The sequence below is a fragment of the Stenella coeruleoalba genome (genome assembly GCF_951394435.1).
Source record: "Stenella coeruleoalba genome assembly, chromosome: 1".
NCBI classification, from domain to species: Eukaryota; Metazoa; Chordata; class Mammalia; order Artiodactyla; family Delphinidae; genus Stenella; species Stenella coeruleoalba.
The window spans coordinates 182,021,176-182,043,015 of record NC_137169.1 but is presented as its reverse complement, the minus strand read 5'-3'; the positions used below and the strand labels follow the sequence as shown (position 1 = coordinate 182,043,015).

The 21,840-nt window shown below is 38.5% G+C and overlaps 1 protein-coding gene across 10 annotated transcripts in view; it reads left to right on the top strand.

The window, feature by feature from the left end:
• Positions 1 to 21,840, top strand: part of RABGAP1L (RAB GTPase activating protein 1 like) — a 797,484-nt gene that overhangs the window by 662,038 nt on the left and 113,606 nt on the right. For all 10 annotated transcript variants that reach the window (XM_079939730.1, XM_079939723.1, XM_079939729.1 and 7 more), the window contains one exon: positions 2,896 to 3,024. In XM_079939730.1, coding sequence (XP_079795856.1) covers positions 2,896 to 3,024 — 129 coding nt within the window. The remainder of the gene's footprint in view (positions 1 to 2,895; positions 3,025 to 21,840) is intronic.

Below are 21,840 nucleotides of genomic sequence, written 5' to 3'. Positions count from 1 at the left end.
GTCACAGGGCACTCTGAATTCTGGTTTCCAGAGACTTAACCTGAGTTGAGCTTCAGCCCCACCTGGGTAGGGAGCTCCTTGCTGTACCTCCCCTGAGACTACAGCCTCCTCCAAACAGCAGCTCTGTGTGCCTGGCTATCCCTGCCTGACCAGAGGGCAAATGTCACAGGATATTTGGCTTCTCATCTTTAATCCTAATCTTTCTGCTTTTGTATGAACTCAGAGGCTGGACTTGAAATTGGGCCTTGGGCCGTATTGGGAAATTAGGTAACCATGCTGCTTCCTGTAGGCAGTGGACTGCTCCCCACCATTTTGGGGCATCTGTTTGCAGGTAACTAGAGGTTAGTTGCACTGACAATAGAAGAGGTGCCCTTAGAAGGTTTTTGACTAATGAAGAAAGCTACTAATCCTGTTTCGCTACAAACTCTGTAAGCAGCCTGTGTTGAACTTTCCCAACAATTGCCAAAGAGATAATCATCAGAACCAGTATTACAGGTGAAAAAGGATGTAGTATATCTGGCATAACTGGTAGGTGGATGCTTTCTCAGTAATTCAGCAGTTGATATTTTAGTTGAAGAGGCCCTCTTTGGGGCTGAAGTTGTTTCCAGTAACTGCCTTTTCCAACCAAGTTAAGGTGAGATGATAGCACTTTATCATGCTAAATATTCTCTCCACTGCTTATTGCCACCATCTCTCAGTATCTGTGAGGGAGGAAATAAATCTGAGATGTACTGAAGCTTGTTTTTTTCCCCGGCACTATTAGCCTGGCTCTGTCTTCTGATTACTAGTTTGTGAATCTAAACTTGGGCTAACCTAGTTCCCTGTGAAAATGCCTGCTGTGTGAATTAATATATTATTCTATTTTACATGTTTCTGTTTAAAGGGGAGGAGAGAAGGGAAGAAAAAATTATATATGTATAGTGGAAGAGAGGCGGAAGTAGAATTCATTCACTTATTCAGTAAATTTTTGTTGAGTACCTCTTGTACTCTAGGCAGTGGATACAGCAAAGAACAAGACAGACAAATCCCCTTTCCTTAGGACGAAAACAGATGTAAAACTGGAAAATGACTGGATGGAAAATGACTTGATGGGCTGGGGGGAAGAATTTAACTGCTCAGAAAAGGCCTAACTCAGATCTTATATTTGTGCTAAAATCTAGATCACAAAAAGTTATTATCATTATGAAGATCTGGGGGAAGAATATTCCAGGCAGAGTGAACAGGCAGTAGCCTTCAGTTAGGAATGAACTTGGTGTGTACAAGAAAACAGAAAGAAGGCCAGTGTGCTTGGAGCTTGAGAGCAAGGAGGGAGATGTGATTCAACATGAGGCTGGAGGGGAAGGCAAGGGCCCCAGATCCTGAAGGGTCTTGTGGGCAATGGTAAAGATTTTGAGTTTTATTTTGAGCACAATAGGAACCACTGGAGAGCTTTACACAGAAGAGCAACATGATCTGAAAAAGTATCATCTAGCTGCTGTAAGGAGAGTGGATTGTGGAGAGCAAGAGCAGAAAGAGGGGGACCAGTTGGGGAGTTAGTGCAGTGGCTCAGCTGAGAGATGACAATGGCTTAGACCAGGCTGGTGGTGATGACAACTCATTATGAGCAGGATTCCTCTGACTTCCTTATACTCTTTCAATGCAGTCTTTAAGGTTAATCAGTTTTAAATTTGAATGTAAATAAAGTAATATTTTGAACTAGCATGTAGCTCTGTGATTTCTAGCCACCATGTTTTGTTTTTGTCTGTTTGTTTGTTTTTGTTTGATTTCTGCAGTTTTTGACAATTAAGTGCTGACTCTTAAAACACCTTATTTCTTTTTGTCTTGGCCTACTTCTGTGTACCCAGTCTTTCTCAATCTCTTAATTTGTGTCTCAGTGTTTGCCAGCGATTACTTATAGTTGTTTATTAAAATATTTATTGCCTTTCTTATTACAAAATCTTTACTGCAGGAAAAACAGCAAAATATATAAAGAAGAAAAAAAATTATAATCCCACTATCCAGAGAAACATTTTCTTTTATTTCCTTTCAGTCTTTTTTCTGGGTATACATATATTTATAAGTGGTGGTTATTTCTTACGTAAATCTGGTAAGCAGTAGTTTTCATAAGAAGTTCAGTAGTTAAGTGGTTTGCTTCATTTACTGTTTTATAACAGTCTTTAAGATATGGGTACAGGGCTTCCCTGGTGGCACAGTGGTTGAGAGTCCGCCTGCCGATGCAGGGGACACGGGTTCGTGCCCCGGTCCGGGACGATCCCACATGCCGTGGGGCGGCTGGGCCTGTGAGCCATGGCCGCTGAGCCTGCGCGTCCGGAGCCTGTGCTCCGCAATGGGAGGCCACAACAGTGAGAGGCCCGCATACCGCAAAAAAAAAAAAAAAAAAAAAGAAAGATATGGGTACAATTTCTTATTTTCTTCACTTGAACTGCTACTGTCACTAGTTGAAAAGTCATTCTCTCATTAGGTGTTTATTATATAATTCTGCTGTGCTTTGATTGCATTGTCTATGTCTTCAGCCAGCTTTGTAAAATATCCTTAAAATGCCTACCAAGCTAAAATCACAGATTAGTCCCAGAGTTCAAAGTTTTTCCTTTTCTGGCATTTTTCTTTTTTTAGAGCCATAACATGGTTAGCTTTGCCAAGATCCACTATTCAAATCTTCAGGTAATATAAATTAAATATGTTAGCCTGTTAATTCTTTTGTCACGTCTAGGATTTATGGTGACTTATTTCAGCTTATAGTTAAAGAGGTTAGAAATCTCTTCCTAAAAATTTTTGAAGCTCACCTAGATCTTGGCTATAAAAGTACATTCAGGAAAATAGAAATTCCTTTTACAATGTATTCGTTCTGAATGTAGGTTAAAATGTAATTGATGATTCTTGGTGATTATTTTTTAGACCTCAAAGGAAGATCTTCTGCAGGCTGATTTTGAAGGTGCTTTAAAGTTCTTCAGAGTCCAGCTTCCAAAGAGATACAGGGCAGAGGAAAATGCAAGAAGGTTAATGGAGCAAGCTTGCAATATTAAGGTAAGATATATGAATTTATAGATAATAAATGTGGAACTTGAATGCAGAATAACATGGCAAATTGTATAAAACTCTTTCTCAGTATGTTGCTGGATTTTGACTATGTTTAAGGTGAAATGGTGTATGACCTAGTTTCTCTCAGACTTCTTTGTCAAGCTGATTTGTATCTATAGTGGCTGTACCTTCGTTAGCAGGTTCAGGTTGTAACAAGAGGGAGACAAACATTTATCTCATAGGTGGGGCTCTAGAATGGGTTGCTGTGATAGTGGTTTCCATAGCAGCAGACTTAGCATTTAGCTTTTGCCATCTGTTTTAAGATTATTTAGGACCAAGCAAGAAAAGCCTGCTTAGGCCGTGCTTTCCTTTCTCTAAGGGACTTGGAAAGTTCTGTCTTGATCTACGCATTTCCATCCCACACCTGACAAATGTTTGTGGATACGTTGCTCCTTATCAGGTGTCTGATATAAATAAACAAATTTTATAAATAAGTTAAAATAGAAATCTTTATCTAGAGAATTGTGGTATCAAGGTGAGATAGCACATTTAAAAAAAAATGGAACCAATTTACTGATGTAAATTCTTGTACCTTTGGAATATACTAGGGAATCTTCTTACCTAACCATGACAAAAATATAAATTTGTTTTCTGAAAAAACAAAGATCCCAGGTCTTATGGACTTTACATTCTTGCCGAAGGAGAAAGTCAGTAAACAATTAACATAATAAAGAATATATTTAATATGTTAGAAGGTGATAAATAGCTATGAAAAAAGAAAAAGTAGGGCAAAATAAGCAAGATTGGATTGGTGGGGAGAAGGAAAGTTATAGTTGTTGTTTGGTAGTCAGAGTAGACCTCATTGAAGGTGAAGGAGATGAATTATTCATGGAGATGTCTAGGGGAAGAGCAGTTCAGCAGAGGCAACAGCTAGTTCAAAGGCCCTGGGGCTGGCTCATGCCATGTGAGTTGGAGGAACAGCAAGAAGACCAGTGTAGCTGGAATGAAGTGAATGAAAATGAGGGCAATAGGAGAGGAAGTTAGAGAGCTCACAAGGAGCCTAAAAATGTAGGTCACTGTAAGAGTTTTTAGGTTTTGCTTGGAGTATAGTGAAGAGCCCTCACAAGGTTTTGAGTAGAAGAGTGATAAGATCTGTCTGAGGTTTTAGAGGATTATAGTGCCTACAGTGTTGAGAACAGATGATAGAAAGGTAAGAGTAGAAGTAGGGAGATCAGATAGGGGGTTTGCAGTAACCCTGTTGAGAAATGATGATAGATTGACCAGGGTGATAATAGTGGGGATAGAGATGGATTGGAGATGGAGGTGGTTGGAACCTGGGTATATTTTGAAAGAGAACCAAAGGGATTTGATGATGTATTAAACATGGGTGTGAAAGGAAAAGAGGGGTCAAAGTGATTCCACAGATTTGGGATTGAGCAATTAGAAGATAGAGTAGTCATTGATTTATTAAGCTCATTTCTTAAAATGTATTTTGACACAGACTTCACTTAAGCATAATACCCACTGCAACACTTCTCTGGTGTAAGACTTTTTTTGAATTTTAAGTTATTTTAAACTAAATTCTAAATGTTTCAAAAGTGCAACTCAATGCTGAACGTAAATAACTTGAGGAGAAAAAGATTACATTGTCTTCCAAATGAACTCTATATTCAAAGAGATCATATTCCAAAGGTATTAAGAAAGGTAGACCTCTGAAGTCTTCTTCCTGAAATGCAAACTTTTAAAGGCTTTATGACTGATTGTTTTATTTGGCTAAGCCAGGTGACTAAGCATAAGCCACATTTGTCTGTAGACGTTGAAAACACAGTGGTCATGGTGCCTTTGATTGAATTTTGTGGGTAGTAGGTTTGGAAGGTAGGCTTCAGCCAGCTGATTGTTCCAGAGCTGTCAGAAAGAAGTACTATAACTTGGGGCAGTGCTGTAGGGATCCATTAAAATACAGCATGCATTTCTAAGAATAAAAGAGTAGAGAGTTAAGAGGTATAGGTAAATGTTTTCAAGGGAACTCTAGAACTGTGGGAAAATAACTGAGAACAAAAAACCCAGGAAAGTGATTTAAAAATATGAAATGTACAGGGAAATATTTTTTCTCAATATAATTTATGAAGCTTCTCAGAGGATGGAGGTAAGTAACGACTGTCAAGCCAGAAACGTGAGATATGAGAGACACTGAAACATAAAATGTTAGAAGACAAGTTCAAAATATGATCTGAATGGATTGTTCCTGAGATGGAAGTGCTATGTGCAACCAGAGTGATTTATTTGGTCATGAACAGATAGATAGGAATTTTTTTTAAAGCAATAATACGGTTGTTATTTAGTTTTGTGTTTTGTTTCGTTTTGTTTTGTATTATCTAAGGAGAGTACCTTTCTCTTAGATACTTAAAACAGTACCCAAGGGACACCATTTTAATTTATAGCATGATTGTGAGGCTGATGTGAGGTTTAACTGAAAGAAGGAAGACGTAAATTGTACAGTATTCAGGGATCGTGCTGGGACTAGAACGTAGATCTCCAACATGAAAATTTAAGATTGTTTTTAAACCAAGACCTACATTTTGAAATAGCTTTTATATCAAGACCTTAAACATATGCACGTGCACACACACACACAGACACACACAGACACACACACACACACACATCTGAAGAGATACTTATGCTTACAATGTATGATGCACTCTGATGTTTTTCTTCTGCTATATTATATTCTATTCCATTTTAAACTTCTACCCTTCCCTCTGCTAGTCACAACCCACTACATGGATTTCACAGCAGCTTGCAGTTTTGAAAAAGCACTCAGGCCTGTTCCACTGTCGGCGGCTCCTACCCCTTCCCCATTCTGATATGCTGTAACCCGTGAGAGGTTGTGGAGGATGAGGTGTTACACTGAATAATGAAAGTGGGAGTGTGGTAAGGATGTGAGTCATCATGCCATCATTACAGCAGCATGTGCTGGGAACTGGAAATGTTAGGAAATCATGGACTTACAGAACACGGCTGCATGTTAAAGCATTCACAGGCAAAGGTGACTGCAGGCATGGAACAGGCAAAAAAGTTGGAGCTCATGATTTCTTATCCACAGCCTGTTTAACAATAGAATTTCTGTCAAAGGTAATACATTTGTTTTTTGGATTTTAATTATTTTTATAGGATTTGTGTACGGTCGTATAGTCTTGGAATGGACATGTTCTCATTTAATTATCCTTGAAAATGAATCACTTTCCTCTAACTTTAAGGAACTAGATGACCCAGTTATTTCAGTAAACTGACTGGTTTTAAAATAAATGCAACTGTTACAGGTAAAAAATAAATTGTTACCTCTGCGTATGGATAATAGGATTTACTAATAAGCACATTGGATTGGGTAAATAACTTTGTTCTTCTGAAACCCGTGTGACATTAAATATCAGGAATATTTTTCGGTGTTTATTTTTTTCTAATTTACTAACATGACTTTAAATCATTCTGATATCCCTTCTGTTCCTGTGATCCAGCCAGGCTAAAATGAGGAAATACATTCACCCATCAGACTTTACTTTGAAAAATAATGTGGTTACTTAATATATGAATATCCTGCACTTTCACAGGAAGGCAACTTTGGTTGAATATCGTTATTCAGTTGTTAGCTTATAGTTTAAAATTTTGCTATTGCAGAGCTTCTTAAACTTGGATCTTGGCTTCATGGACTCTGAGTCACTAGAAATTTGACTTTCTTTATATAAGCGTTTAAGCATTTTGTTTTTCCTGGTGAGAAAATATGTAGCTTTTATTAGATTCTTAAAGGGAACTCAGTGACTCAAAAAAATTAACTTTTGTGCTGTGGGATCATCTTAAGCTTGTTAGAAAATTGATATTTCTTTAGAGTATAAGAATTTATAAATGTGATACCTATATATATTCAAGTTCATATACATATAACCTTTATAATTTTTCTTGATCTGTTTTTCTTTACATAATTTTATTCAATATCACTCATATTGTATTAGGTTGAATTGATGAAATTACCATTCTTGTTGGCCAAAAACTGCCAGGTATTAGACATTGTATGTGATTTAATGCAATATTTTATGCCTCCTTATGTTTCTCATAGGTGCCATGTATGTAGATGATGAAATATTAAAAATTTGGCTCTTTTAAACATCACTTAGTGGGCACTGCTCTGATAAAAATAAAGAGATGAATTAGAAGAGTAAAACATCTATAACATAATTTAGAGTACTATATATATAATACACGTTAGTTCTATGGCCATGTCAACCTTTCCTGAGAATTATTCTCCAAAAGCTGGGAAGCAAGTCCTTTTTTTTTTTTTTTTTACGTTGATTTTTATTTGGGACAGTGTTACAAGTGCCACAGTTATGATGAAACTCATTAGTAGAAAAGTTCATCATATCACTCAAAATATTCTATTGGTAGATCTTCATAATAGAATGTTTTAAAAAGTAAAGTAGCCTATTGTGTTTGTATTTTATTAGTAAAATAACTTGAACAATATTAAAACTGCAAAATCTGACATTAAACTAAAACAAGGGAATTAGGAAAGAAAGGTCATTTATTGAGTAGCTACTATGTGCCAGGAACTATGCAAGAAGACTTCTCAGAGGAAGTAAGATTTAAGATGAGACCTGAAGGATTAGCAGGAATTAAGGAGTATATGGAGGAAGGGGGAAGGAAGTTCCATGCAGAGAATATGCAGAGGCCCAGAGGTAAGAAAAGATGGAGCTGTCCAAGACTTAAGCGCAGTTCATGACTGGAGAATAGGGTTCAAGGATGGAGGGAATGAGGGGAGTAGATAGAAGACTTAGAGAGGTAAGCAGGAGCCAAACAGCTGGTACAGAGCCATTTAAGCCTGTAATCCAAGAGTAAGCAACTTGGATTTTATCCTCAGACAGAGGGAAGTATTGTGGGTTTTTAAAGAGGAGACAGAAATGATCAGATTTATGTCTTAGAAAGGCTATTCTGGCTGGTGTGTGGAGAATAGATTAAAATGGATAAGATTAGATATTGGTAACAGACCAACTCAGGGGTGGTTGCAGTAATCCAGTTGAGAAGTGACCAGACTATTGTTATGGGCTAAAGAGATGTGGACAGATTCCAGAAATATTCAAGAGATAGAATCAACAGATCTTAGTGATTAAATAAGAGCATTAGGGCAGAGAAAGAGAGCCGAGATCATGCTCAGGATTCTCACTTAGGCAACTTGGTAGTAGTCACTCTATGAAGGGGAACACACAAAGGAGAACAAATTGCAAGGATAAAAGATAATGAGTTAAGTGTTGGACATGTTAAGTTTGTGGTGTATATCTACAGTCTCATATCCAAGTACGTAAAAATATCCAATAAGCAGGTGGATGTGGAATGGAAATCAGATCTGAGCTAAAAGTAGGCATTTGGTTGTCATCAGTATTTGAACCATGGGAGTGGGTGAATTTTCAGAGGAGCAGAGAGAAGGGTTGAGGGTAGGTTCATTAACATATAAAAGATGGGCTGAGGAACAGCAGCTAGTGAGACTGAAAAGGCAGGAAGAAACCCAGAATAGTGTGAAGTGTGAAAGCTAAGGGAAAAGGTATATGTTCAAGAAGGAAGAAGTTGAAAAATGTCAGTGATGCTTAGAGGTCTCATAAGGTACTGAGAGTGGAAGTGGACATCGTGCAACAGTTAATGAAAGAGGTTCCTTTGTGGGCTTAGTGACAGCAGTTTCAGTGGAGTGATGACATATAAAAGCCAATGATGCAAGGAATAAACAGGAGGTGAGTAAATGGACAAAGGAAGATGAGACAGCTCTTCTAAGGAGGTTAGTGTGGGGAGACGATGGAGGATGGAAGAAACAGCCAGCAAGCCTGAGAGTAAGTAAGAGAATAAGTACAAGAGAGAGAGAGAGATAAGTAGACATGAGGTTGAGATGAATTTTTGGAGGATGGGAAAGATGGCTTTAAATGCTTAAAAAAACACTCAGTGAGTCAATTTCTTCATTGAGTACCTACTATATGCCAGGCACTGTGCCAGGTCCAGGAAACACAAGGTTGAGCAAAAGCACATACACTCCCAGAGCTCATGGAGCTTATATCATGCAGAAGATGTTAATTATATAATTGCCATAATAAATGTGTAATTACAAAGTGAGACACATGCTCAGAAGAGATATAATAAAGATATATGGAGAACAAAGAGCAAAAGAACCTGACTGGCTCAGTGGTTTAGGAAAAGCTTTCTTGCACTGAGATTATAAGGCATTTCAGACTGAAGGAAGCATGTGTAAAACACTGTGGGGTGGGAGGGAGGATGGTATGTTTAAGAAACTAGGAGATGGCTCAAGGAGTGATGAGGGTTGATATCCAGGGGCCGACCAGACCATCCCTCTTCAAATAAGAAGGAAAGACCCACAAGAGAGAAGTTGAAGATTCAATAAAGAAATTGGAATATATCAACAGAGACAGACTTCAGAGGAGATAAAGGATTAGACTCTAAAGAATGTACTTTTCTTCCATTACAGCAGGAGGGAGTAGATGGGGATAAAGACAAATGTGCAGGTTAAGTAAGGTAAGGTAAGGTGAGGAGGAAAGAAATTGAGAATATCCCATTTGAAGGTTTCTCTTATTTCTATTAAGCAGGATCTAGAACTAAGGGAATGTAGTGGAGCTAGAGATTCAAAGAACATGGACAAACTTTTAGATATTGCAAAGAATGGAAGAACTAACTGGGAAAACACAAAAGAATTGTTGGGCTGAATTGTTGGAGGTCATGAATTCATAGTGGCAAAAATGTGCAATGTTTTGGGAGTTTCTCTAGAAATACCCAGCAATCCAAATGTATACATGAAGAAAGCAGTTACTTTCACCTATAGTTGAGGTTTGCCAGCATGAGACAAAGGAAGGGCAGTGGGACCAGGGCGGTGGTGCACTAATAAACCAGACCTTGGGGATACGAGAGGGAGGAGTATAGGGGGAATCTCTGATTTGTAGCTTTTGCCAATTTCCAGGTAAAATCTGGCCAATTTCAAGGTGCCAGTGACTTAACAAGTGGCACACAATTTGTGAATATTAAGTCACTTCTTTTGGACTGGTAGTTGCTAACCCCAGCATGCTACAGGGTCAGGGAGATGAGGCTAGTAGCAGGAGAGTGGTTGACATGATAGATAGTGGAATAGAACTAGTAGAAGAGAAAGCGAAGACAGATAGGGATTGAGAGACTGCAGGACAAGGGGGTGAGGGAGAGGTACCAAGGATTGAACTCTAAGAACACAGAGAGCAGTGGAGGGGGACACTAAATGACTTGTTGGTGATAGCCCAAGAGAAATACATCTTTTCTCCAAAACCACTTATATTTTAAGGACAGTTTAGTGACATTAGAAGATAACACTGACCTGTGCTCAAAATTTTCAGTTGGTAGCTCAGGTTACTTAGTGGCAGCAAAATCAGGCCAATTGCTATCTTGCCATCTATGGCGAGTTCCTGTGATTTGCTTCTCTCTGTTCTAATGACGTTACCACCATCACTACCATTTTACTCTCATCATAGAGATTTGAAATGCATTGTAGGAGGAATAAACAAAGATGGCAGAGGCACTAAGAGTAAGGGAAATAAGAGGAAGAGGAGGGCCCTAGCGACTGAAAACAAAGTCCTGCCCTAGCATCTTCTTCTTTCACACCAAAATTGTCTTCCTAACCCATGCTAGAGAGGAGGCCATCATTGACTGTATGTTACCATGGTAACTACCTGCCTCAGAAAACTCTAAGCTCTGCTCCAGCTCAGTTATCTATGTATTGTGACAGACAATTATCCACTCTCCCAAAGTGGATTAATACAATTTGATCTTGCCTCTCACAAGTCATGCTTTTAATGGGATAGAGGTAAATTCGTTTATCTAGAGATTTAATATTTTTCTCTCTCCGACCTCCATGTTTGTAACCATGGATTTGAATTTAACTGTTTGAAAATAACTTTCACACTAGAGCAAAACTATGAAGAACATTTGTATTAAGAGCAATGTACCTCTAATTTCTTCATGCTGTTTGCTATTTCTTTCTGGCTATTGTTGCTATGTATAAACAAGAATGTAATGTCCCAAATAGAGGCTTTTTTTGAATTAGCAATGAGGCCACACAGAGGCTTTTGTTGACTCTGTGAATCTAAAATATGTGCCCTTATGTGCACCGTGGAAAGGGTTCGTTTTTAATGGAACCACATTTCATGTTCCTTTCCTATAAAGACCTCTGCACATTGACAGCCACAATTTGGACTATTTGGTTTAGAGTGTCATAATCTTCTCCCAGGCAAATGTTAATTTTGTTATAGGCTACAGTGGTGTGATAATAAACAAACTGATAATGAAGTAGTTTTTATATCAAAACAGTTGCTTCATTTTTCCTCTGAGGCTTCTGTTAACATTGATAACCCTCAGTGTGTCTGAGATTTGGGGCATTGTTTTCCCCCAAACAGGGATTAATACAATTTGATCTTGCCTCTCACAAACCATGCATTGTGGGAATGAGCAGAAAACACGTAAACGTTAGACATGCTCTGAAGCAGTTTATAACAGGTGGAGAAAACAGGCCAGAGCTCCGGATGCCCAGGCCTCAGGCACCCTGCACATTAAGAAAACTCTGCTTTTCTGTCTGTTCCCAATCATCTGGAATGCATTTGTATCCTTTATTACTTCTGCTGTTTTCTTCTACCATCATACCTGCTTCTGCCGGTCATTTCTTTCAGTTTATTAAGGAGAAAGCCATAGAAACATTTTAAAATTAACTTGATGGGTGAACCTGGATATTGTATCATGAACCGATCTATATAAATCATTAAATTGTCCTACTCCAAAGAAAAATAAGATAAATGGATATAAAAATTGATTTTTATATGGGCATCTCTTTTTTTCAGAAAAAGAAATAATAAATCATAAGAATAAAGCTTATGCCCTTACTTGCATCCCAAACTTGGTACAATGTCGTTAGAGCTCTCCACATACATTAACAACAAAAAAGGACACTTCAACTGTTTCAACTAGTGGTTCCTCTCCTCTCAAACTTTATTCTTTTTCCCTGCAGCTAATTGACTCTCAGCAGTCTTCTAAAGACATAGTAAGACAAATGGTTATGCTCTTAAGTGGGAGTTTCCATATTTCATATAACTTTCTGCAGTGTTTTGCCAATTACCTCTTATCCAGTTGTTATGATTTATGTTTATCTGTATTGGAGAATAAAGTTAGAACTCATCTTCATTCTTTGGAAGCAGAGGTAATAAATAATTTTCCCGTGGCTATTTACAATGAGAGCCACATCTCTTTGTTTTTTTTTTTTTAACTACTTGAATTCACGTTAAGATTATATTTAAAGTGTGCTTCACAGTTTGTATTTGGGGATCTGATTTAGACAAGAAAATAAATGTGTTTCTCTGTGCCCCTGTTGCTGCCCATTGGAAGTAATTTAACTTTTTTTAAATTCAAATTTAATTAATTAAATTTAAATTTATTTTTAATAAATTTAAACGTCTTAGGTGTTTAAAATAGGTTAGGTTAGGAAGGCTGGGCCATTGGATCTTGGGGGTATTTCAAACACTTCAGCCACAGCTATGTCAGATGCCACTGCCTCTTCTCTGGGGCGAATAAAGTCTAATCATATTATATTTACTTAGTTACTCATAAGCTCATGTATCCATTTAGCATTTAGCTGGGAAATGACCGAGTCTAATTAGTACTCTGGAGAACTTACTTATTTTACTATTAAGCCTTTTTCTCCCCCTCCCCCCTCAACCATGAAAAATTATTTTCTTTTGAAATGGTGGAAGTAACATGTAAATGAGAATAGCAACCCAAAAAAGATAGTGAAGATTTTTAAGTGTTATTCACATATCTCCAACTGTTTGTCAAGCTTTCTGAAGCTCCGCTTAAAGGCAAACAAACTGCTGAGGGGAAAATTATATTCCTTGCCGTAGTTGATAGTTGTGATTAAATGGGCACTCCATTCTTACTGTCAATTCCTCTGGCTTGGGGACTTTTTATTGCTGCCACCTGTGGGAGGGAACGATTTCTTTCATCTGGAATGTCTAGCCTGTTCCTTTTCTATGCCTGTAATCTATCCAGATCTCCGTAATATGTAGTTCAAATGGTTTTATCACGGTCACCATCATCATCATCGTCACTAGTATCATTATTATTATGTGAGGGAATACTGGCATACAAACCACATGAAGCGGTGGTAAAACTTCGTGTTCTGTTGTGTCACTCAGGTCAGGGGAGGCTTCAGTTACTCAGTTTGGCACAGGCTCAGTGCCTCTATCAGTGTGTTCTGTGCAGCGTTTCATTCATCCTCTTTTCCAGGCACTGCGTTATCCTCTGTTATCCCTTGCCCTTAGGGTCACTGTACTTCCTACCAGCTCTTACTACATATTGAAGTTTCTCAGTAAGTTGGTTCCTAAACAGGCAGTACTTTTTTTTTTCTCCTGAGTCTCATGTCTGCCCCCAGTTTCATGTCTGTGGTAGTTTGTTAGGGCTGCTGTAATAAATTACTACAGACTGTGTGGCTTACACAGCAGAAATTTATTTTCTCACAGTTCTGGAAGCTAGAGGTTCAAGATCAAGGTATCAGCAGTCTGGTTTCTTTTGAGGCCTCTCTCCTTGTCTCGGAGATGGCCGTCTTCTCACTGTATCCTCACATGGTCATCCTGCTGCCTGTGTTATCTGTGTGTAATCTCCTCTTCTTATAAGGATACTAGTACTGGGAGTTAGGGCTTCAACATATAAATTTTGGGGACATACAGTTCAGCTCATAGCAATGTCTTTCTCATAGTCAACAGAATGCTAGTTTCAACCCAATTTCTCTGAAAACATTCTCTTCTGAACATGAATCATTCTTGGCAACCCTGAACTGTATCTCTAACATCTGATAACACATGACAGTTTCCTGTGTTTGTCAGCCTACCCAAGTTCTTCCATTTTCTCCTAAACTCTCAGATTTTCTAAAATATCCTACTTTTCTTCACAATTCCACCCTTCAATTCCATCAGCCCACTTGGCTGGCAAGGAATTTCCTCTGGCATGCATGTTAGCTTGTTGTAAGTTCTAACTTATATACCCTGCTCTGGTATGATCTAAATGCATTAACTTCCTTATAATCTTGTCTATCTATTGTATCATATCTTATACAACCATAACCTCCCTGATTCCCCTTCTTTCCTAACTTATATACCCTGCTCTGGTATGATCTAAATGCATTAACTTCCTTATAATCCTGTCTATCTACTGTATCATATCTTATATAACCATAACCTCCCTGATTCCTCTTCTTTCCTAAAAGAGAGACAGTGAGTTGTGCAAGGAAATAAGTTATGTCTTAGCAGGATGTCCGGTGAGAAAAGAAAATCTATTGTAATAGAATGAGTATTTTAAGCAACAACATAATTTGGATACTGTATAGAACCAAAGGACTTAGTTTATTTTCTAAAATTATTTACATAAAACCTTTTATTCTAAAATATTTCATCAAATTTTAGGATGGCCATTGTTTAAGAAGCCAGATCGTAGACATTGCACCTGTGAGGGAAGATTTTTGAAAAAAAAAATTGTTTGACATGGTAGGATCTTCTTAGAACCTTCAGAATTCATAGTTGGAGGCCCCTGACATTGCTTGTCTGGACTGCTATAGCTGCCTCAGACTAACTAACTCATCTATCTGGCTTAAGTTTTTGTCTTCTGGAGTTTCCTCTACTCACTAGCGCCAGAGTTTTCTGCCCGGAGAACCAACCTCCTTGTACTACTCCTCATTCAGAGAGCACTACTGGCTCCCTGTTACCTGCGGGGTAAACCCCACCGCCTTCTCAGCTTAGCACACATCCCCATTTTTCACATCAATCTGCCATGCCCTTTTCTGGCCTCGCTCGTCACATCTTGTGCCTTCTACCTGGAACTCTTACTCACCATCCTGAGAAAGTTACTTAATTTCCTTGAGTATGAGTTTTCTCGTCATGAAGTGAGGCTAATACCTACTGCACAAGGATGTTGTCAGAATTAATAAAGCTAAACATGTGTGAAGCACTGGCTTAATTATTTATCAGTTCCTTTTTTTTTTAAGATTTTTTTTTTGATGTGGACCATTTTTTAAAGTCTTTATTGAATTTGTTACAATAGTGCTTCTGTTTTATGTTTTGTTTTTTCGGCTGCGAGGCATGTGGGGTCTTAGCTCCCTGACCAGGGATGGAACCTGCACCCCTTGCCTTGGAAGGGGACGTCTTAACCACTGGGCCGCCAGGGAAGTCCCATCAATTCCTTTTGCAGTTATGGGGTCAAGCAAACCCCTATTCATCCTTTAAGACCCAGAACAGACACCACTTCCTCTGGGAACCTAGGCTGTTATTTATTCTAATTCTGGCAATTCCTCCACTAGAGCACCACAGTTGGAGTTAAGAATGTGGTTTTCTGAAGCCATGTTGTTAGAGTTAAACCCTTGGCTTCTCTGTTTATTACCTGTGTGATATCTGGCAAGTTACCTGTATCTCAGTTATCTCTTCTGTAAAATGAGGATTACATTGTCGGTACAGTAGGATTACTGTGAGTATTAAGTGGGATAATATATGTAAGAAACTTAGCAAATGCTGTGCATCATTAGTATACAAAAAAAATTTTGTCATTATTACTGTCATCGTTTTGAGTCAGTTTCTCTCATTGTGGGTTCCGCAAGAGTTTGTCTCTACCTTGCTCTTCTCTAGATGCCTTGGGCCTGGTCCAACCCCTAGCATAATAGCTGGATCAAAGAAGTCACTCATTAAATATTTATTCAGTTAACATATTCATTTTTTTTCCTTTTTTTTTTTCCCTATTCATTTAGGTTGAGGAGTGTTGGGCTTTAAATCCTCTCGAAAATACTTCTGGAAATAAACAGAAAAATCCTCATGTATCTCACTGAATAGTATTCCAGGTTTCTTCCTATAGAAAAGTGAAGTAGCTGAGTTTTTTAGTCTGAATTCAGCTTTAAGAAGGGTGTCTAGGGCTTCTCTGGTGGCGCAGTGGTTGAGAGTCCGCCTGCTGATGCAGGGGACACGGATTCGTGCCCCGGTCCAGGAAGATCCCACAGGCCATGGAGGGGCTGGGCCCGTGAGCCATGGCCGCTGAGCCTGCGTGTCCGGAGCCTGTGCCCCACAGTGGGAGAGGCCACAACAGTGAGAGGCCCACATACCGCAAAAAAAAAAAAAAAAGAAGGGTGTCTATCATATTGTGTAGATTACAGAGTTCATGAAATATAAACTTGTGAATTTTCCATCTTTCAAGACCTTTAAGACTTGGATAGAAGGTCAGCTTTCTTCCTCGATGATTGGGTAACCAGATGCCCTTTCTTATCTTTAACTATTCGATTTTTCAGATTATTATTTAATGATTTTGGAATTCTAAAAGTTTTTTCAATTCTTACTTGCATAAACCTCTTGATTGTCTATGGTAAAAATAACTGTTGAAAGAACTGAAGCTAAGATGTATATGCCACATCCCTTTAAAATAGGGTAGACATGGGACTTCCCTGGTGGTCTAGTGGTTAAGATTCCCAGCTTCCACTGCCGGGGGTGTGGGTCCGGTCCCTGGTCGCGGAACTAAGATCCCACATGCCGTGTGGGAACATAAATAAGATAAAATAAAATACCAAATTAGTAGAGTTTATAATCAAAAGACAGCTAATACAGATCCCAAACGACAGACTAGTCTGTTCCTTCTTTAGGTATGATAAAGTTATAATCATGTTTTATATTTTCTGTGACATTCTCTTTATGTATCTCATAATTATCAATTATATTTTATTCTTCATCAACTGAAATCAAGGAATGTCAACAATATATCTGCCTGTTTGTGCTTGCATACTGTATCAGTTATCTATTGCTGAGTAGCAAACCATCCCCAAACTTTCTGGCTTACAACAACAATATTTCTCACAATTCTGTGAGTCACCTGGGTGGTTCTTCTGCTGTTGTCTCTGGATTCATTCAGCTGGTGGGGCAGCTCAAGGTAGGAGCTGCCTTTCCACATGTTTTTTCATCCTTGGCTGCTTCTCAGCCTTGTGGTCTCAGGTTTCCAAGGAGGCAAGACCCAGTGGCATAAGCACTTAGCAAGCTTCTGCTTGTGTTACATTTGTCATTGTCACATTGACCAAAGCAAATCCCATGGAGAGTCAATGTTAGAGTGGATATACAGGGAAAATGATGCCAGGAGACATGATTGATTAGGAGCCTTTCCTGTAACAATCTACCACACACATGCATGGCAAATTTATGTCTCAGTACATGAAAACAAACAAACAACCCCCCACATTAACTTAGTTTCTGATGAGAGGGCTGAGAGTTTGATTGGAAAGGAGACTTGCTTTCCATTTAATATATTTACTTTCATTTATTAATACTTTTTATCTAATAATATCCTTTTATACAGTTTCTTTTACTGGTATTACTTCTTCAATTGACAAAAAAAAAAAAAAAAAACCAAAACTTGTTTCACAATGCAAGTGAGTGAGTAAACCATCATCAGTTTGGGTTCCCTGATAGCAGAAGCAATAGTTGCTTATGAATTCTTAATAAAACTTGAGTAGAGGTACTCTGATTACAAAGAAAATCCAGCCTGTGATACTGATTTTATCATACATGAGAAAGTTAGGTTTCCAGAGTTCAGAGGAAACTTAAAATTTTTAAGGTTTTCTACCTCATACCCATCAAGAGTTTATAGGGGATTTGAAATAAATATTATTTAACTGTTTTATTTTCAAAATATTTTGGTTTATTTCCATTGTGCTATGTGTTTTCTATCAAACATTATTGATTAAAAAGGTTTAGATGACATAAATCACTGGGGGAAGTGAAGAATACATTTGCCAAAATGAACATGAACACCTTCTTAAGACAATAGCACATAAGAATATTGCAATCAAAGATTTAGAGACAAATCTGAATCCCATAAAATACCTGCTTTTTTGGCCAAAGTAGAGCAGCAGCTGACCTTTAGATTCACATATTCTGGTTAGGAAGTTAAGGTTGACTATTGAAATTGATTTCTCAAGATAAATGTCCCACTTTTTTTTTTTTTTTCTGATAGGATGAGTTCACCCTCTTTTAAAGAAAGGAGAGTCTGACACTCTGACACTGAGCAATGAAAGTATGGTAGAAACAAATGAAAGTTTGCCACAAGATACCAACCTAGCTATTCAATGCTTTGCTGTAGGCAGACTCTTTCTTAGGACCTAGTTCGTCTGTTTTTGTTTTAATTCACCTCAGGGTTCAGCTGTAGTCATTTTATCCCAACAGATGTAACTTTAGACTCTTAATGTGGGTGATGTAGTTAAACTCATCTTAATGTAAATTTTTCATGGTGGGCCATGCGTAGATGGTCTCAGGGGTAACTTAAAAAGAACTAGTTTCACAGCTAGAGAAAAGGGTAAAACTTTATTTCTTATAAAATAATCAGACCTTTAGTCAGTGTAGTATCACAAGATCCAAACTGTAATGACTTTGTTTTAAATGGATCCAGGATCTGGAGAGTGGGGAATGGACACCAGAGAGGAGTTTGTATAATATATTCTCAGTATTGTGAGGGAAATGCCATTGAAAAATGAAGGAAGACAAAAGAAAATGAGGAAACTACTTTCCCCCATTAGGATCCACGAGTAGAGTACAGCGTTTGTCAGGAAAACTGCCATATGAGACAGAACTTGCCTTTAATGCCCAGAGATATTTGCTGCTGTCTAAAGGTGCACAACTTAATCTTGCCTACTGGCTGATGTTCCCAACTATTTTCTATTAACTGAGCCCCAGATCAGATCCAAAGACACTTCCCCACAGCGAGTAGGTGGATGGCTCGAGTGAACTAAGTGCTCCGAGCATGTGGCACAGGGAGATAGATGGCAGGCCTATCGCAGTCTCTCTCCAGCAGCCCCTTCTCTCCAGCCACTGTGTCAGTAGTGTCTGCGTACTGGCCCTGGGCACCCACGCAGCCCGCTACTCCCTGTCTCCCTTGCGGATGTCCCTGTGTGCTCCTGCCTCTTGCCGGCACGTCCACGACCCAATTCCCTTTCTACAGCTTGCTGCTCCTACTTATTTTCCCCGTCTGATTCTGTGTAACTTTCTTTTTTTCTTTGATGAGACCACTGATTATCATTAACTTTGTAATGATAACAGGCACAACAATTACATCTTGCTTCCTTGGATGACTGGCATGTTTGTCATTTAATCATCACCTTAACATCACCAAGTACTCTTAGTGACCTGATTGTACAGATCAGAGAAAACAGGCACAGGATGTTTAAATCTCCAACAAAGGTCACTTGGTTAGTAAGTGGCAGATCAGAAATTTGATTCCAGGCAGTCTGGTTCCAGAGTCTGTGCTTTACTTCCTCTTGTATACTATTTTTTGTATTAATCTTATACTATACTACATAATTTTTGAAGGCAGTCAATTTAAATGTTGTTTAATAGTGCCAGTATTTATTGGTCGCTTACAGGGTTTAAGATTACTGTGACTCAATATGATTACATTACATTACATCTATTCATTCTTTTGCTTAATAAGTATTTAAAATTTCTTGTGCACCTACTGTGTCCTAGTCCTGCACCAGGCTTTCTATTCAGTAATAATCACAACAGACAGGATTCCTGTCCTCCTGAAGCTTACAGAGTAATGGAAGGGGCAGATAACACAAAGTATAATCAAAAGCTGTAATAAAGGTTGCAAAAGGAAGGAGAAGTTTGTTACAAGAGAGAAAATAGTTAGAATCTAATTTAGATTGAGGAATGAGGATCAAGGAAAACTTGTGACATTTTAAGCTGAAGCTCTAAAAGATTAACAGAAGCTAACCAGCAGGAGAGGAGTAGTAAAGTGTGCTATAGAAGATCTTTTGTTTCTGGCAAAACAGTGGACTAGATGTCGGTATAAACTCTAATGGTACAGAACATCTAAAACTTCTAGATAAAATAATTTAAAAATATATATATGTTTTTTGCAGTACGCGGGCCTCTCACTGTTGTGGCCTCTCCCGTTGTGGAGCACAGGCTCCAGACGTGCAGGCTCAGCGGCCATAGCGCACGGGCCCAGCCTCTCCACGGCATGTGGGATCTTCCCGGACCGGGGCACGAACCCGTGTTCGCTGCATCGGCAGGCGGACTCTCAACCACTGTGCCACCAGGGAAGCCCTAAAATATATTTTTAAATGTATGTGGCTGAGTGAGTGAGACAATAAGGAAGAATTTTAGGAGCCAGAAATTATGTGAAAACCTGAATTCTGAAATATAAGTAAATTCTAAACCTATATTTTGTTCTTTGGGTGTTTGCTGATCTCTGGTGGCCTAGGTCTTGGCCTTTAGCAGGCCTTGTGCAGAAGGCAAAGACAAATCTGGGACTTCTGAAAGGCTTCTGTTTCATAGGTGAGCTAGAGGGAAGAGCCCAGCCACTCCATATACCTCGTCTTCCCAGCGGGAGACAGTTGGGATAATCACCTCTCTTGGCTTTGGTGCTTGAGTGAGTGAGAGTCATATACATCAATCACATTCTTCTATATGAAAAGATATTTCATGGTAAAAAGAAAATGAATTTCATTATTAAAAACAAAAAACATTTTCTGGACAGAGGAAATGCTGTGTGGGAAGGCCCTTAGGGAAAAATGCATTCGGCCTTTTCAAAAAACTAAAATAGCTTGTATAGATTGAGCAAAATAAGTGCTGACCAATGAGGTTGGAGATGAAACCGGGAACCAGATTCTTGCAGGTCCTCAAAAGCTTTGGCTAGGATTTTGGATTTTATCCGAAGTACAATGCAAATCTTTTTGAAGGGTTTTCAAGACATTATCTGATTTATGTAAGAAAGAAAAGAGAAAATATAAAAGTAGAGAGTTACTCTCAGGATAGAAGCAGAGATCAAGCTACAGCAATAATACAGGTGAGGAGTAGATTTGGCTTGGATTAGGGGCAATTGGAAGACATTAATGGATTCAAGATATATTTTGAAAGTAAAACCTGTTGATGAATTGGATGGGGGTTTGAGAATGAGTAGAATATAAAGGGCTATCCCCAAGCATCTGGCCTGAATAACTGGTTGTCCAGAGGTCTTCTTCTGAGTTGAGGAAGTCAGGAGGAGATAGGGAGAGGGAAGATCATGAGTTTGGTTTTAGAGATGTTGAGTTTTAGAAATGCTAAGTTTGACAAGTAGGAAATGCAAGTGGAGACAGAACCACAATTTGATGTAATAGAACTAAAGGTATTTAAAATATATTTATATAGTCAAACTCATATTTGAATAAGCCAGTGTGTAATGATAATGGAAATTTACCTTTTACAGGCAATCCATTTTATAGTAAATTTACTTGAGAGGCAAATTTGTTAAGTAGTAGAATTTTATTGTAATAAATACCCCTAAATTCACATCCCTAGGATGCAAGAACTGGATATATTTGCAGATGAAGTATAATACTCTGGGAAAGACACTGTCAGAAATTGGCTAATTGTTCACCAAACCTATTTTCCTTTCTTCCTGCTGATACAGTTTGAACTACATTTCCCAACCTCCTCTGCAATTAAGTATAGTCATCTTATTGAATTTGGGCAGAGGAATGAGAGTTCAAGTGATGTACATTTATTCCTTTGGTTTGACTGTTTAAAAAAAACAAAAACAAACAAACAAAATTCCCATATAGCTTCCATGCTTTCTGTCTACCCTTTTGCCAACTAGATGACCTCAAAGTGACCTTGGAAACCACATACTGAAGGTGATAGAATATCCATTAGTCAGAGTTCCTAAATGACTACAGAGTTCAGAGACCTCCAACTCCACCCACCTGCTAGCTGAGCT